This window comes from Sinohyriopsis cumingii, chromosome 4 (genome assembly GCF_028554795.1).
Source record: "Sinohyriopsis cumingii isolate HCF-2022 chromosome 4, ASM2855479v2, whole genome shotgun sequence".
In the NCBI taxonomy this organism is placed as follows: domain Eukaryota; kingdom Metazoa; phylum Mollusca; class Bivalvia; order Unionida; family Unionidae; genus Sinohyriopsis; species Sinohyriopsis cumingii.
In genome coordinates, this window is record NC_142964.1 from 89,466,095 (window position 1) to 89,483,872 (window position 17,778).

The window sequence follows — 17,778 nt, forward strand, 5'->3', positions numbered from 1 at the left end:
AAAATACCGCAGTTGTGATGTGCGGCGATCATGGCCAACCACCGCCATTTACAGGTGAATCTCCACACACGTGGCTGAAAACTTTTGTAGATTATTATGAGGAAATAACTGATGATCACAGAGCACTCGATGAAACGCTGAAAGAGTTTAAGGCGTTGATCAGGCTACAAACCAATAAAGTCCAGTGTGAGATAATGCGTGAAATAATTCCAGAGACGGAGCTGAGCGACTTTTGGGAAACGTGGAAACCAGATGATTTAATTGTTGCAAGTAGAAAGATAGTCAGGGACACGCTTCAGCAGCAGTTATTTCAGTTACATCAGAAGAAATTTCCCATGCTGGCAGTGCCGTTGTGTTATAGACCAGCTGATACGCGATTGCAGAATATTGATGTTGATATTCCAGGACGCCTGACTGCGTCAGGTCCGGAGAAACAGAATTTAGTATTAAATGATATTGTCACAGTTGATGTTGATGCTGTTGAACAGGCACTGAAAATGAGCAAATCCCCGTGGACGCTAGGATACGCTATGACCATCCACAGTTCGCAGGGACTAACTATTTCAGATACAACAGTTTGGATTGTTGATGATCGCATCGAGTGGTCAAATTTAGTTTATTTAGCCGTGTCAAGAGTAAGAAGGATAGCTCAGTTACAAAGAATTGTATTAGATGATGTTATCAACGACAGCATCAACAGATCAATCGCTGATGATACAATAAGAAAGAAATTAGCCGGTTACAAACAGAGCGACAAAAAAAATGGCAGAGAGTTTGATCTCGACGAAACATTTATTATACAATTACAACAACAGCAGAATAATCACTGCGCGAGTTGTAATTGTTTATTGCTGTGGCAGTATTCGAAAAATAATCCAAGGCAATTTACCGTAGATAGAATAGATAGTAATCGCGGTCATACGCGTGAAAATGTAATGCTGACCTGTCTTGAGTGTAATCGACGCAGAGGTGTTGCTGCAGTTATTTAAGTGATCGAGGTGGTAATTGTGTATCCGTGGGAATCACCTGAAGTTGCTCGCGTGTGAATCCACGCTGAGGAGCAGTTGAATCTAATCTGTAGATTGCGTTTCTCCCAGTTGATCTGGTTATGCTGGATATCTTATGTGTAGTAACACTCCATGTGGGATCGGTTGCTCTTTTTTTTCCTCCTTCTAGTTCGCCTGGTTCGTATAAATACCTAACGGTGACATTACCCAGCAGTGGGAACGCTAGCGTCCCTGGCTGCGTTGAAATATGTCCACGTTCGACGCCGGGTATATATTTTTTTGTGATTGCATTTACAGGTCTCATGTTTGTTGTTCTGGTAATTTCATTATTCAGCGCGGCTATCACGTTTGGCAGTCTTGCAACCCATTCACGAGATCTCGTATCGTAAATGAATTCCCTCGCGTACTGGTATCCGAATAATCTCTCAGCGAGTGTTCTATTAAATCGCTCAACAATTGCCTGATCCCGATGAATTTCAGTATGCCCTCGTCGTATGATAACGTTATGCTGCTTTGTCAGTGATGATACCGCGCCCTGAAATTCTTTACCAGGATCAACTTGTAATAATCGGGGCCAGCTTAGAGGTCCTCGCTGATAAATTCGTTTAAACGCAGAGGCAACTTCAGCGGCTGTTTTAGTCGCTAACGGTTCTGCTTCTTTGTATCTACTAGCAACATCAACTACTGTTAGCGCGTATTTGTATATTTTTCTACGGACAGTATCATGAGGAAGAAATAGTATGTCAGCCTGATGAACTTCATTGGGGGTACTAACATCAAAATGTGCAAAATTGATTTGTCGAGGTGGTGGTAGGTAGATTTGCCATATTGCTTGTTTTGATAGCCAATTTTTGGCAACCTTGCGTGTTACTTTTGCTGCGCTGGCGAGTTTATTAATTGCTGAGTTACCTCTCCAGTATCCGGCCGGGGAATAATAAATCGCTTCCATTGTTATTAATTATCCAGCGCCTAATACTAATTTAGATTTCATCGCTGATCTTACTAACCAATTAGCGAGTGACTCCTTAAATGATTTATTTTTTATGGCGCTTAGTGCATGAATTAATTTCACATCCGCGATATGCCTGTCTTGTAGATCTTTACTTCGATAAGCAACATCATGTATGTGACACGCTGCGTCGATAGCGTTTATCGGATACTCTCCCGGTTTTGGTTTAGATTGTTCATCAAGTCTGATATCTAGTCGGGTCCCTGGACCGCAGTAATTGTATCCCGGAAGATGTTTTTCTCCGGGATATTTAGCCCAAGGGGTACCTGGAAGTCGTCCGAGGGTTGCTGCGATGTCACCTCCGCTGACTTTGTCAGGCTTTTTTTTTGAAATCTAAATTTTTTTGTGCCACATCGCACACACTTACCAGAGAGTGCTTGTCTGTTATTTTTTGTTGTAATGGTTGTTATGTCGTTTGTAGGGGTTCGTGCCTTACACTTTACACAATATAAATCCATAATTATTATTCTTTATATACAAATGGAGATCACTGATTTTTCTGCGACGCGAAGAAAAGAACCAGTCAAGCATAATTCCGTGCTACCAAATTCTATCAGAATGATCATCATAGGACCGTCAGGATCAGGTAAAACGCAACTGCTACTGAACATGATAATGAAGTGGATGAAATGGGACAAACTATACTTGATAGCTCCGTCTGTGGATGATCAACGTTGTTATGATGTTATAAAAGATTTTAATGAGAGTGCAAAAGCGCTGAGTGAAGACGGCGAGGATGTTGTTGAATTTATAACTGATATTGAAGAAGCTCCGTCCGTGGAAGACCTTAACGGGGAAATAAATAACCTAGTAGTGTATGATGATGTGATGCTGGACAAGCAAAAATATCCTGCAAGAATATTTTCACGAGGTCGTCATAAAAACACTGATGTGATTTATGTTACTCAGCGTTATACACAAATTCCTAAAGTAATTAGAGACAACTGTAATCTTCTTGCGGTGTTTAATGGAGTTGATGTTCACACGCTGAGAAACATTCATCAGACATGGTGTAGCGGTGATATGGACATAAATAAATTCAAAAATTTCTTTAGTCGCGCTCAAAGAACCCCGCATGGATTTGTGACAATAAATTTACACGACCCGCGGACACGATACCGTATCGGACTTGATACATTGTATGGTTAACATAAAAATGTTTCCTTGGAAATCTTCGTCTTCGTAGAGCAGCAGGGGGGCGCAAACTACACCTGATTTTTCGATGATACCTCACCGTGGAAATTATGTCGGATACGAGTCGGATTTATTGAAGTAACTCGCGTTATATCAGCGGAAATACAAAGCATTTTCAAGGACATTTTTTTTTGTCTCGTTTTCTGAATAAAAGTGTTATTTCATGGAAATAACGCTTCTATCGGGAATAGTTTCAGTGGATGGGATGTCTCGGAAAAGTAGCTTGTAGGATTCGCCCTCCCTGCTGCTGCTTTGAATAAATGAAAAACGTTATGATGCAAATTTAGTGGAGGGAATGATGTTAAAATGATCAGAAGACGTAGAGTTTAAGGAGCAGTGAATTAAATTGCATGATGTTCTTCTCGCAGGAATATATAACTATAAGGACATTTGTTCGTTAAATTCTGATACACGCCAGTTTCAATGCAAGATTTATTTGTTAACGCTTGCGTATTCCATATCACTTAATTGGTTGATTCGATTTTGGCAATCAATATGTTTTCTAAATAATTGGAAACTCTCTGGTTTGTATGTCTGCTCCAAGTATGCTCAAGTCAATCATTATCTCTTTGATATACATCATAATAGTATTTTGTAAGGCTCACACTTTGTAGACAGGTAATAAATTTATTTCCTTTTATAGGACATACATTCACGACTAACTTCGGCCCCAGATACACAGATGGGAATAGTTTTTTCTCGGTATTCGCAATCTTGTTTCCGTCGGCAACCGGCATCCTGGCCGGCGCTAACATGTCTGGAGATCTGAAGGTAAGGTAGCAAGTAATTGCCGACAGTTATTCTTTCCATTCAACAGCTACGTCTCTACGTCTTATAATATGTAATAGAAAGAAAGCGAAACCAACAATTTAAGTAAAATCAACAAGCAATTTAGTTCCCTACAATACAAATGAAAATTCTAAAGACACAATATTGTGAATTAAATTCCAAATAATTGTAAATGTCCTATCAAAATGAATTCCAACACTCTCAAATGTCCTGATGTAACACAAAAACGCAATTCAGATTGTCGTTGACTGGGTTCACAAAAATGCCTTAATCCAAATGTCAATCAGCATTTGTGTAAGACCAATGAATAATTTAAGCAAACAATTCCTCTTTAATTATATTTCAGCAACACACAACTATGATATCTGAAAATAAATGGCTTCCCACAGACAGATCTAAAACGGGAATCCGCTATTTGTTCAAGTGCCTGTTTATAACATCGTCACTTCATCTACTTCGTAATACGATGTGAAACAGTCTAACGGAACAACCCAGTCTAATTCTATTTGTTCAAGTCCCTGTTTATAACATCGTCACTTCATCTACTTCGTAATACGATGTGAAACAGTCTAACGGAACAACCCAGTCTAATCCTAAAAAGGACTGGTTGGAACTCAAATGCTACGAAAACATTCTTCTTACATGTGACCATGGTCAAAAGTATAACTTATAATGATGAACAATTGTTAAGCACTCAATATAGGTTAATATACATCACACTAAACGTGTGTCTTATAAATATAAAAATCGCGATGGATAGAAAAATGTTACTTTAATTCATAATGATCGTGTAATTCAAAAGAATTGAAGTCACATATTATTAGCTCTGGAAGGTTCTCCACCATCATATAAAGAACACATATTATTAGAGATTTTAGACAATTTTGATTATAATTTTAAAGACTAATGGCGCTAGTTTCAAGCATTGTATATACTTTATTATCTTTTGCAACCTGTGCAGTATCTTCTGTTTTGTACCTTATTTACCTTAATTCAAAGACTGTGATAACTATTTTGTTGGGAAATACTTAGACATTGATTTCATGTAAAAAATTCTTTCTCTTCATTTTCCACTAGGATCCACAGAAAGCAATTCCAAAAGGCACATTTCTGGCCATTCTCATCACGTCATTGGTTTACCTGGCTATCATTTGGACGTCCGGAGGATGTTTGCTCAGGGAGGCGATAGGACCAGCAGCAGCAACCGTGACGGAATTGGTGGCTGGAAACTTGACGACAGTGCAGCTTAATCCAGATATTGCCATTGTCACAAATTGCTCCCAGTTGAATGGAACTTGCAAATATGGTACTCTGCATGACAATGGGGTAAGTGTCTCCATTTGCAATCACAGTAATTGAGTACGATAGCTGCCAAATTGATATACAATATGTTCATAACAATATGCATTGAACATCATTATAAAGAATGGTTAAAATACGGAAAGTTTAAATTTTGAGATTAATGTTTCAAATAAGATTGCTTTATTGAAAGGACTTCATCAATTGCGTTCTCTCGAGATTCTGTTATCCGATTATTTTGCTGATATCTACTCTTTAATTTTGGAAAACAGTTTTCGTCTGCTCGAACGCAAAGGTTACTACTCGTCAACAATTAATAGTAACTTTGTCGTTACTTTAATCAGACTAGGAATGCTATTGTTAAATTAGAAACATCTCATAACATTCATAATATTCATCAACCTTACCCACCACCACCAGCCGGCAAAAATGAGCCCCAAGCAAACAAATAAACAATCAAAACCAACCAGCAAAAATGAAAAGAAAAACAACACACACACTCACACACACACAAACACACACATACACCCTACTTTTTTCTCTAAATACAAAATTAGCACAACCTTGTATGTATATATATATATATAAGTCTATAATGAAGTTTTTCATCTTTGAAATCCTAAACATATCTTGATTTGAAATGGAAATCTAGCATATTTTAAACAAGCTAAAATGTAAATCTTTCAGATTGTTGGACTTGTATCACCATTCAGGCCACTCATTATTGCCGGGATTTTCTCAGCCACGTTGTCGTCCGCACTAGCAAGTATGTTGGGCGCTCCAAAAATGTTTCAGGTGACTAAATATTTATCTCTTCATTTCATCTCGTAAGTTAACAATAGTTATATTTCAAAGAGACTTTATTTTCATAAAAGCTACAACGCATACCATGCGCAAGTGAAAGAATTTGGAAGAAAATCCACATCTTTTTCTGATTTTTCTTAAAGAATTGTGTTCCTTACGAGTGATATCAGCGATCAGATTAATTGGGCAATATGGTTAATGCAATCTTCCGTTGTTTAGTAAGCGCTGTAATCCAGGGTGTATTGTGCTTTTTTATGTAGATTAGCTTCGATCCCAAAAATTATACTTACATTTGAGGGATCTATGAATTATTTGGGTTGTATTGTTACAATTTGATACCACATGTTGAAGAGCTGTCAATGTTACTTCAATGTTTTATTTTGCACAGGAAACATGTCTGTATGCATAAAGCCCTAAAACACGCATGCAGATATCGTCATTTTTGTCTGCGTGTGAATAGATATACAGATAACATTTATGTATATAAAATAGACACGAATGTATTCAATATGAAACTCAATCCGTCTGATTATTATATAAGTGTTAATTGTAAGCCGGCCTTTTGGTCTAAAGCTATCGAAGACCTAGTCCCGAAAGGTATAATTTAGCGAGAGTCAAGCAAATACCTATAAAATGCTTTCTGAAATAAAGCATAACGATGTGAAAAAACATTATTACCGATGCTTAGTTTCTTTGATTTTTAAATACTGTACTGCTTCAAATAATTGCAGGCATTAGCAAATGACGAACTCTTCCCATTCATAAAATACTTTTCCAAGGGATACGGTCCAAGAGACGATCCACACAGAGGATATATTCTCACATTCGCAATTTGTGTGGCTGCAACATGCATCGGTAAGCACACTTTGCACTTGATTGTCCAATTTCTATTCCCCTGGAACTTGTATAGAGAATGTCGGGTGATATTTCAATCAAACAGTGCACATTTTCTTTTTCTCAACGTGAACTCGTCAGATCACTAAACGATGATTATATTGTTGTAACTTCCGTTAAAATGCAAGTAAACATAGCACGTAGAATATACACTAACATTTTCCTTTTACGTGTTTTTCGTTTTTGTGTTCATTAGTAACAACATGAAACACTGACGATGGCGTGTTTGTGAAGTTGATTATATTAGCACCATAGTTTTCAAGTTTTTATTAACTTCTGCTATAAATTGCTTTTCCGTGATGTTCTTGTATATGTAGAGTAGATTAAACACCACTAAATGGAAATAGAGAAAGCTCCCGTATCACTTGAAATAGTACGTAGCAAACATTGCTCGGATACATTTATTTTGTATTCTCTTGAATGGTATTCAAGTCAGCTTTACATGAGAATGACCTTTTATGCATACCTTTCTCCCCCTGTTTCTATATGTTTGTCACTGTTATTTTCCCATATATATATATATATATATATATATATATATATATATATATATATATATATATATATATATATATATATATATATATATATATAATTTTCCTATTTATCTAGGCTCCCTGGATATAATCGCTCCAGTTATTTCCAATATCTTCCTTATGGCCTATGCACTGATAAATTATTCCTGCTTCAATGAATCCATTGCGAATACACCAGGTATGTTGTCGTACTGAACCTATTTTTAATGTCTTCATAGAAATTAAGAAATGAGTACTTGACTTCAAACTTTTATTTGCTTAGTTCTTTATATGTAATCTCATTATAAGTCAAATTAACTTGTGTCCTCTCAACTAAATAGTGTTAGCTACGAAATTACATGTCGCATGTTGCTTGTAGTAACATCTCGGTGTAGACATAAATAATGGAGACCAATTGTTTAACTCTTTATGTAACCTAGGTAAGACACCTCCAAGTTTAGTTTTGCAAAGTTGATCTCAATATATTTTGTTAATGTATACAAATCTAAATTCACCACCTTACAAACAATACAGTTAAACAGGTCAGTGGAAATTTATGGAATTCTGCGTGTAGGTTGATGGTCAATAATACGTTTATCTCTAGACTTTGTACCATTAAACAGGACAATATATTTCATTTCAGTTTAATAAGACAGATATTACACATGCAAAAAATACAATCTAAATGGTGTGCACAGATTCTAACCTTGTTTTGGAAATGTTTATTCTTTTAGAAGCGAAAAATGTATGGCGTATGAACACCTTTCCTTTCATTATTTTCTCTGGAGAAATAATGATTGTGATTACGCATGCTGTATTCTTTTCGGCACTATGTATCTATAATCCGTTGATCTGTATTAATTACCAGTTTAATCTCTGATCTTAAGCACCACCAACTTTCTTTGTCTCCAGAGTGTTCGGTTAATCAAGATTGCACAGTGTATGTATGTACTCTAACACAGGTTTTCGCCCAGCTTTCCAATATTACAACAAGTGGATAAGCCTTGTAGGGGCACTGCTGTGCCTTGCCTTCATGTTCCTGACCAACTGGTGGGCAGCTCTGGTAACAGTCGTCATCGTCGTTATCCTCTATATTTATGTCAAGTACAAGAAACCAGGTACAACGCAAGCATTTAATTTATGCATACACTTTTAGTTAAAATGAAGTGAATCAGTTTCATTAAAAAAAAATCTTGTAAATATGATAAAGTTGATATGAGTTCCACATCACTTAAAAAAAAGAATGGGATAGTTAGATAATTACGACATCTGATTTTATTTAATCTATTTCAACGCACGGTTGTGGTCAATTTGTCTTTTCTATAATGAACTGATTTAAAATTAAAATTACAAAAAATTTAATGTGGAAAATTTATCATTTGAAAATGATACATTTTTCGATCTATCTATTGAAACCTCGAAAACAACGAAACATGATTTATTGAAAAATTAAACGAAACAATCACTGATGAAATTAGTATTAAGACCAAACACATCCCTTTGTCCAGATAGTACTCATATATAAAATCTACTTAAGAATTAAGAAGTGTCGTTTTGTTATACGCTGTATAACTCGGATGACTTAATTTTTGTTCATGATAAAAGGTTGCATAGGTTCTCCTCAATCATCATATTCCCTCAGAGAGGTAAATTTGTTTCCTCCCAGTAGTATTTAGTGCGTTGCATTTGGATTAAAACACGTTTACATGTATACCGTCAATTTGACTGAGAAAGAAAGTAAAGGATAACCTTATTTTTGTTATTTGCTCTGCCTTCATTACAATTGAATCAATCGTGTTCTGCCTTAGATTTGTATACTACGTAATTATGTGTCTATGGCAAAATAAATTGGTGAAACTTGGGGAGGGGGTCAAATGAGAAAGTAAATATCAGTGGAACGTTATTAAAATCTCACTGTTATCTACAGGAAGCACATCCTCTTAGATGACAGTAGATAACTATATATACGGATAAATCTGCTGCTTATATTGTCGTTAAGAACTGAATTAGAGGCAGACACGGTTGATTTGAACCTGTGCTAATTCAAAATAAATAGGTTTTTCTGTGATTCATTTACATGTTGAGACATTCTGGTATTAATCCATTTTAGTCTGGTGGCAATCTTGCTTTATTAATTTACTAAATAAATTGAACCTTGCGTTGTTATTATGATTTTGCACATATTATCTTGAAAACCTCGTAAAACAAAACAACTTCACAAGCAGAGACTAATACTGTATGCTTCTCAAGAGACAACTTAGTTGATACATTTAATAGGATGTATATCAAAATTAAAGGTTAAATCAAATGTAAGCTGTGGCATGTTTAAAGGAAACAAAATTCAGAATATTGACTACAATCCACGAATTCATCTAAAAACCATATTTATGCTACAGCATAGTTGATTTCCACCAAATACGTTCAAGGCGGCGAGTGTATGTTTACTTCCGATGCGATTTGGAGTCACTCTGAGTAATAATAATATCAAATTATTGTTTTGATGTGAATCTACAGTAAGTATATTATAATGTACATTTAGCAGTCGGTCTTAATTTTGAAACAAATATCATGTTATTGTAAACAATGTTCATTATGAACACCCCAAAAGAGCAATAAATGAAACGGTTCCATACATGTTAAAATCCATAACTAAAAATGAGACAGCACGGCATAAAAGAAATCCAGAGGATTATAAAAGAAACGTTTTTTCTTTTCTTCTGGCAAATATAGAATTTCTTTCCACAATTCATATTGTGGTTTGGTTCATAGATCATTTGGACTATTTGTAGTTGTTTGTTATACTATGTATGAGGTTTATGTTACAGATGTAAACTGGGGATCGTCTACACAAGCCAATGCATACAAAGAAGCTCTGGTATCAACTTTGAAATTGGTAAATGTGGAAGAACATGTAAAAAATTTCAGGTGAACATAATTGTTATTATATATGTTCAGATTGTATACATTGTACGTCAGAAGAACATCCACAATATTCATTATGGTATAATCATGGTAAATGCATTACTATTATTAGAGTTTTTATGTTTGCAAAGCATTAACAACTTCGTAATAACTTAGAATCGTTTAATTTCCTAACAATTTTTTCAAAGTCATTTCACTTGATAACATTCATTGGAAAATTAAACAACCTCACGTGTTAAATATTTTTGCCATCGTTCTTAATGATCACGAATTAAACAAATTAAGTACAGGGAAATAAATCATTTTGCCCTAAAGACTGCGATTATCTGATTTAGCTTTTTTTTCTCAACTGTCTAAGCTGTGTTACGACAAATAAGTGAGACTTTATTTTATTTACCTGGCTTTAACGATCAAGATTTGTTTTATTTTTTGATATCTATTTATAGTTTCACGCATAGTTTTATTGTTTCTATTTTGATGCCAACGCACACATTTTCATGGTTAATTATTATTCAGCAGTGCTATTCATTCACATAACTGGAGCACGATTGGTTCTATATCCATCAGCTGCTGAATAGGATACATTCTAACGATGACTTGTTTGCGAATGTTTGTCAGGTAAACTTCACGTCACTGCTAGATTTCATTCCATTATATTGAATATATTTGCGTATTAAGATTTACTTTGCAACTGATGGTTCTCAGTCACGATAAATACAAACCCATACTTATTTTAATTCTTCAGTTAGATTACATATTTTTTTCATCAGACTCCATGATTCGACCGCCTCTCTGCTTCCTCTTTTATAATATACTTCAATGTCTATTTAACTGCTTTGTATCTTGTGGTATTTCTTTTCGAATTTTGAATATGTCGAACGCATTTCTCAACGCAAAAATTCTTTTAGGCCTCAGATACTGGTTCTAACAGGATTTCCCAGCAATCGTGTTGATCTGGTTGACTTCTGTTCAGCTATTTCCAAGCGCCAAAGTCTTCTTGCATGCGGTCACGTATTTGAGGCAAGTGAACATTTATCTCGTGTTGTAAACATGTCACTATCAATCTCTATGTCATAAACAAAACTGTCAAAAAATGTTCATGTCTCTTTAAACGTATACTATTACTGTAATGTTTATATTCGTAGACTATAATGTATTCGTGAAAAACCTGGCAACAATTCTAAATTAAAGAAAACAAGAACAAAACAACAGAGCAAATGTTATGATGCTGTGCAGTTTCAAACATTCGTCCCTATTTATATGTCCCTATTTTCAGGAACAAACCAGTATCCCCTGACATCAGGGGTCATAACGCAAAATGAGTCTCAACCAACATTCACAGTATTATTTGTGTCTCAGTACTGCAGGATAAGTGTTTTTCTGTTGCGGATCTACAATTTTTACAGATGAAATATTCACTTTACATAACTGTGAAAGTGTTTCCCCTGGTAGATGGCGGAAAATTTGGTATAGGGTGTAGCTTAGTTTGCTTTCCTTTGTGTATTCAAACATTGTGTTCTAAAATATGAGGGAGATGGAGTTTCAAAAATATGTATGGGTACAAATGTAACCATTCTGCCAAGATTCGACCGTTTTATTTGAACACAACGGATCCCGACCTTGCGCTTTAGTTGTATTTTGTTTAAATACTTTATATATCACTTGCCGTTTTTTTAAAATGTTCAACTATATGGGTATATCAAGTATTTGACCGTCTACGTAGGGCTGAATATTTCTGCGAAGGAAATAGCTATTAGACTAGACTGGTGAGTTTGGAATTTAGGATCACGCATTTGAGCAGAATATCTAGTATTGTTTCTTCAAAATCGACATTTTCTGGTCAAAACTAGTTTTGCATCTCATTAGGATAAGGAAGACTATAATCTATTCCCCGTTTGATATATTTCGGAATTCGAACCAACAGGCGCACTATCGAACATTTTCAAACAATACTTCCATTACGCATAGTAGTGAACTATTTTGTAATATACGTTGTTCGTGTGTATTGTTTGCCGTCTCTCTTTTTGCTATATCCTCTGGCAAAGAATCAATGAGAGTCTAAAGAATTTAGTTTTCTATTATTCGTTGTCAGTTTGTTGCATATATCTTTATCGATCTCTCACACACCCGTTGCTGGATCTAGTGTACTTTTGGCGATATTTGCATTTGTATGCATACAATAAAAATTAGAAATCGACAATTGAAATATATCGTATTTGTGAGATGCCATCGTTTGAAAAGAATATAACATTTATAGGATTCTAAATAAATCCAGTTGAAAAGTTTGATTTGTAATTGTGTGTTCCTTGGTAATGAATACGACTATGTTATATTTGTAGGGAGATATGTCTGAGCATGTGAAACGCATCAAGTCCACAGCAGCATACAAGTGGTTCAAGTCGTGCAAGATCAAGGCCTTCTACAATAGTGTGGCGGCTCCTACGTTCAGAATCGGTGTTCAGGTGTTACTTCAGGTAAAGCCAGATCAACAAATGTCTAGTGTTTTTTCTCAAACCACCTGTTATAAGACAGGAGACACACTCTTTTTAACTTGGTTTGATCTTCTTGCTGGAGGAAGATGGATTGTTTGTATACCCACCAATTATTTGTCATGAATAGAGCAGGTTGGGTACTTTTTGCTTGTTCTGAAGTTTCATAATTGTGCTATTTTGAAACATTACTTGGTAAACTACAGTTCTTTTTTGTCTTTCAGAGCTTTTGGTCAATTACACAACGTGTTTTCATCAATTACATCAATTGTATCGCTTCCAATCACGAATGGTCATACTGAGACGGCATTTTCATTAAATGAGTTTATGTCATTTGGATGATGACAGGTTCTATTGAGAGTGCTACCTATATGACGTCATTAGGACTTTGATCACTGTTAGTTCTCTTTCACGAATGATCAGAAGTGTCACATTAATATGGAATTTTCACTATTAAACCTCGTCTCCCATGCAGAATGTCTGAAATGGAAATTGTGTCTATCTGATGTCAACATATTCAACATGTAGGCATTGTGGCATTGCTGAGAATCGTGTTAGTTGTACTTCTCCTAAATGAATGATCATAGTGTCATTGGGCATCCATTACAAGACATTATATGTAGTTGACTATGAAAGATAGTTGTGTGGACATGACTAACAAAGATGGCCACAGCTACAGATTTGACAATCTCTTTATGAACACTCCACCTGAACATATATCAGTATCGACAGAAGTTTGATTAAACCATTTCATATACTATGTATCTGGCTTTCTCTCTCTCTCTCTCTCTCACTCTTTATATATATATATATATATATATATATATATATATATATATATATATATATATATATATATATATATATATATATATATATATATATATATATATATATATATATATATATATATATATATATAAAGAAGAAAGAAATCATATGGCGAATAACAATCCTTTCAAGTGCATTGGATCCAGCAAGGGATCACGTATGTCAGGGATTGATTAGATAAATTCAATAAACTGACAACGAACAGTGCGAAAATAGTATTTAAATAGAGCTTTCGACTCTTTAATGAATCTTTTTCAAATGCAAATACAAAACATAGACAAGACAAACAAATAAAACAGAAAACGGTTATGTTTGCGAAACGTTACATGGCTGTGTCTACGGGAATTAAACCTTTTCACTGTATTAGGTTTCAACTAGTTTATTTCAGCTTATTTCTGATACTGGAAAATATTTATATTGACCTAGAAATTGATGAGCCATAACATCTGTTGTTTTAAGTACATTTATTTAAGCACACATTACATCCCAGATATTTCATTGTTACAGTAGTCATAGGCTATTAAGCAAATTTAGAGAATTAATTAAAAGAAAATGTGTCGGCTGCAAAAGATAATTTTATTTAACATGATTGTCTTTTTCTAGTCTTCTTGGTCTAAACCGCTTGATTTCAATGTCTTAAGGCGGCATATCCAGTATGATTCCTTATCTTTCTTGGTTAGGGAACTCCAGTCGGGGATGTGAACAACTGCAAAAAGTGTTATATTGCTGAAAGTGTGGCCAGGGGAGAAGTTTACTGCGACCGGGCTTCTGTACAGCTTCTTTGTCATTCAGCCAATCAGATCTATGAAGGTCGATCCTTTTGTGTAGCTTTTCAGTTTCTCCGATATACTGAAGGCTACAGATCTTACATGCGATGAGATAAATGACATTTTCTGTTGTGCACGTTTTGATTGGACATGTATGTTTAGTTTTTCTCTAGTCACTGTCCTAGAAAATGTCCTGGTCTCTGTCATATGTTGACAGGTTGTGCACCTTTTATCGCCGCAGTGGCCTGATTGACTAGGGTGGTCTTGATTAGTGATTGGCGTTAGCTTCGCCCTGACTAGGATGTCTTTGAGTTTGTGTGGTCTCCGGTAGGCTAGTACAGGTTTGTTAGGGATGATTAACTTCAGTGCGTCCGACGATTCTACGACGGGCCAGTGTTTCCCGATAATTTTACCTACTTTGGGGTTGTCTGGATGGTAGGTCAGGATACATTGTATCCTATCGACCTTTTCTTTCTTTCCGTATTTTAGCAGGAAATCACGGTTTGTTTGTTTAGCCCTTTGGGTTGCCTCCGTAATCAGGTCATTGTCGTAGCCTCGGTAAATTAAATGTTTAGATAGCTCTTCAAACCTTTTTAGGAATATTTCATCGTTGGAGCAAATTCTGCGTATTCTCTGTGCCTGGCTATATGGGATGTTCCTAATGAAGTGTTTTGGATGAGAGTTGTTTGGGAGTAGATACTCGTGTTTATGGGTTGGTTTCGAGTAGATGTCTGTATGGATTTCGTTTTCTACCAGTCTGGTTGTTGTGTCCAGGAAGACTTAGTTTGAGTTGGAGGCTTCTGCCGTGAATTGTATTGAGGGATGGAAGTTGTTTGCCTTTGATATGAAATCATCCAGATTTTCTCTTCTATGTTGCCACTTCATTTCTATATCATCAATAAAGCGTACCCACTGGTATGGTGCAAGTTCAACCGATGCTAAAAGTTGACCCTCCAGTTTTCCCATACAAATATTAGCATACGAAGGGGACATTTTTGTACTCATTGCGGTTCAATTGATTTAGAGGTAGTTTTCTTCATTAAATTCAAAGTTACTGAGTTTTAGGACAAGCTCCAGGAGTTGGACTATGAAGTGTGTGGGTAGATTGTCTACAGTTCTGGTTTCCCATGCTTCTCTACACGCCTGTATCCCTTCGTTGTGCGGTATGTTAGTATACAAAGATGTGAATCTAAAGAAACAAGCAATGTATCTGGCAGTAATGGTTAGCTTGCTTTGTTTTTATGAGATAATCTGTCGTGTCTTGAAGACATTATGGTATTTTTGGACATGTGCTCTCATAAATGATCCAGATATTCTGATATCATGTCTGTAGGATGCCCGCTACCGGAGATTATAGGTCTGCCCGGATTTCCTTGCTTGTGGATTTTAGGTAAAAGATAAAATCTACCTGCCCTTGGGGTTTCTTGGCTTAAGTAGTTTATCGTTTGTTGGTCTATACGTTCGATTTGGTACGCCTCGTCAATAATATTAGTGATGGCTTTTGCATGTTCCAGTGTTGGATCATGGTCTAGTTTTTGGTAGAACCTACCGTCGCTTAATAGTCTACTTGCTTCAGTGATGTACTTTTCCCTATTCATTACGACCACAGCGGAACCCTTATCTGCAGGCTTAATTATGATGTTTGTTCTACTTTTCAGTCAGTGTAGGGCATCTGTTTCTTCTTTTGTCAAATTAGACTATCTGTTAGTATGGTTGATATGTCTGGAAGTGTCGTTTTCAACTAAGTTGATAAAGGTTTCTAGATTTGGAATTGAACTTTTTGGTGGGGTCTAATTACTTTTCTTTCTGAATATGGGTTAGTCGCAGCTTATATGTTCCTCTGATTTATCCATTGGCTGCAAGGCAAAATGGAACTTGAGTCTTAATCGGCAGCTAAACTCTTCGGTGTCCTTTTTCAGCTTCTATGGCATATGTCTTTAGACTGGGACAGAAACTCGAACCCTTCGATAATTGTTTTACTTATACCTCCGTAAGTTCTAACTTTGAGATGTTGCCCACTGAGTTAGTAACAGCTGAATTAGGTTTTGCTATAGAATGCTTACTATTCTTCTTTTTACGCCGAATTTTTTTCTTACGTTTGGTTTTAGAAGAAATTCCGTCAACTGACGTTTCTTTACAATAGTGATTTGGTTGTTGATCATGACTCCTAAGTTTTCTTTCTCTGACTTTGTATAGTTTTGCAGAGAGCCGTTTGTGATCCTTATTTAATTTAGAGTAAAATGTTTGCAATTGTTCCTCTGTGGAAACTCATTTCAGCTGCTGTTTTAATGCTTCAATGGTTGCTAATATTACTAGATATTGATGATTTATGTTTTCCTCAAGTAGGGCTGTGAGTTTCATGGACGCATCGTGGGTTATTGTATTCCATCTCTTGTTGAATCTGTTTGAGCTCTTGCCAATAATTTGTGGCTTGACATGAATCTGAAGACATTTAGTGACTGTGTTTGTTTCGAGGAAATGATGCAAAAGACTGCGATGATGCTTTAAACAAAGTAAGGCATTAGTTTCATTGCGAAAAGTGTTGAGTGTTTTCTGTATTGGTTGAGACATCGTCTCCATTCAATAAGATGAGGCAATTATCTAAATTCAAGATGGAAAAAATTTAAACGTATTCATTAACACGACATAAAATACAGAATTGAAAGGATGTTAGATCACACCAAAAGGTAGATCGGGCCATACGAGGTTGATAATATAAGAAATACAAATCATATGGCGAATAACAGTCCTTTGAAGTGCACTGGATCCAGCAAGGGATCAGGTATGTCAGGGATTGATTAGATACATTTAAAAGCTCTGACAATGAACAGTGCGAAACTAGTGTCTAGCTAGTCTCAGTACTTTCGACTCTTTAATGAGTCTTTTTCAAAGGCACATACAAAACATAGACAAGACGAACAAATAAAACAGAAAATGGTCATGTTTGCGAAACTTTACATGGCAATTTCGACAGGAATTAAACCCTTTAACATTATTATGTTTGAACTAGTTTATTTCAGCTTGTTGCTGATACTGGAAAATATTTGTATTGACCTCAAAATTGATGAGCCATCACGACATCTGTTATTTTATGTAACTTTATGTAAGCGCAAATTTTATCCCGGATTATTCATTGCTACAGTAGTCATAGGCTATTAAGCAAATTTAGAGAATTATTTAAAAGAAAATGTGTTGGCTGCAAAAGTTAATTTTATTTGTGCATGGTTGTCTTTCTCTAGTCTTCTTGGTTTAAACCGC

General features: G+C 35.7%; 1 protein-coding gene across 1 annotated transcript in view; it reads left to right on the forward strand.

Moving 5' to 3' along the window:
* The window catches only part of LOC149801638 (solute carrier family 12 member 1-like), a 52,846-nt gene that overhangs the window by 25,428 nt on the left and 9,640 nt on the right, over positions 1-17,778 (forward strand). Inside the window, exons 7-15 of the mRNA XM_089955906.1 lie at positions 3,854-3,981; positions 5,077-5,325; positions 5,986-6,093; positions 6,834-6,957; positions 7,609-7,710; positions 8,474-8,629; positions 10,337-10,436; positions 11,342-11,457; positions 12,777-12,907. Of these exons, the coding sequence (XP_089812032.1) occupies positions 3,854-3,981; positions 5,077-5,325; positions 5,986-6,093; positions 6,834-6,957; positions 7,609-7,710; positions 8,474-8,629; positions 10,337-10,436; positions 11,342-11,457; positions 12,777-12,907 (1,214 nt within the window). The remainder of the gene's footprint in view (positions 1-3,853; positions 3,982-5,076; positions 5,326-5,985; positions 6,094-6,833; positions 6,958-7,608; positions 7,711-8,473; positions 8,630-10,336; positions 10,437-11,341; positions 11,458-12,776; positions 12,908-17,778) is intronic.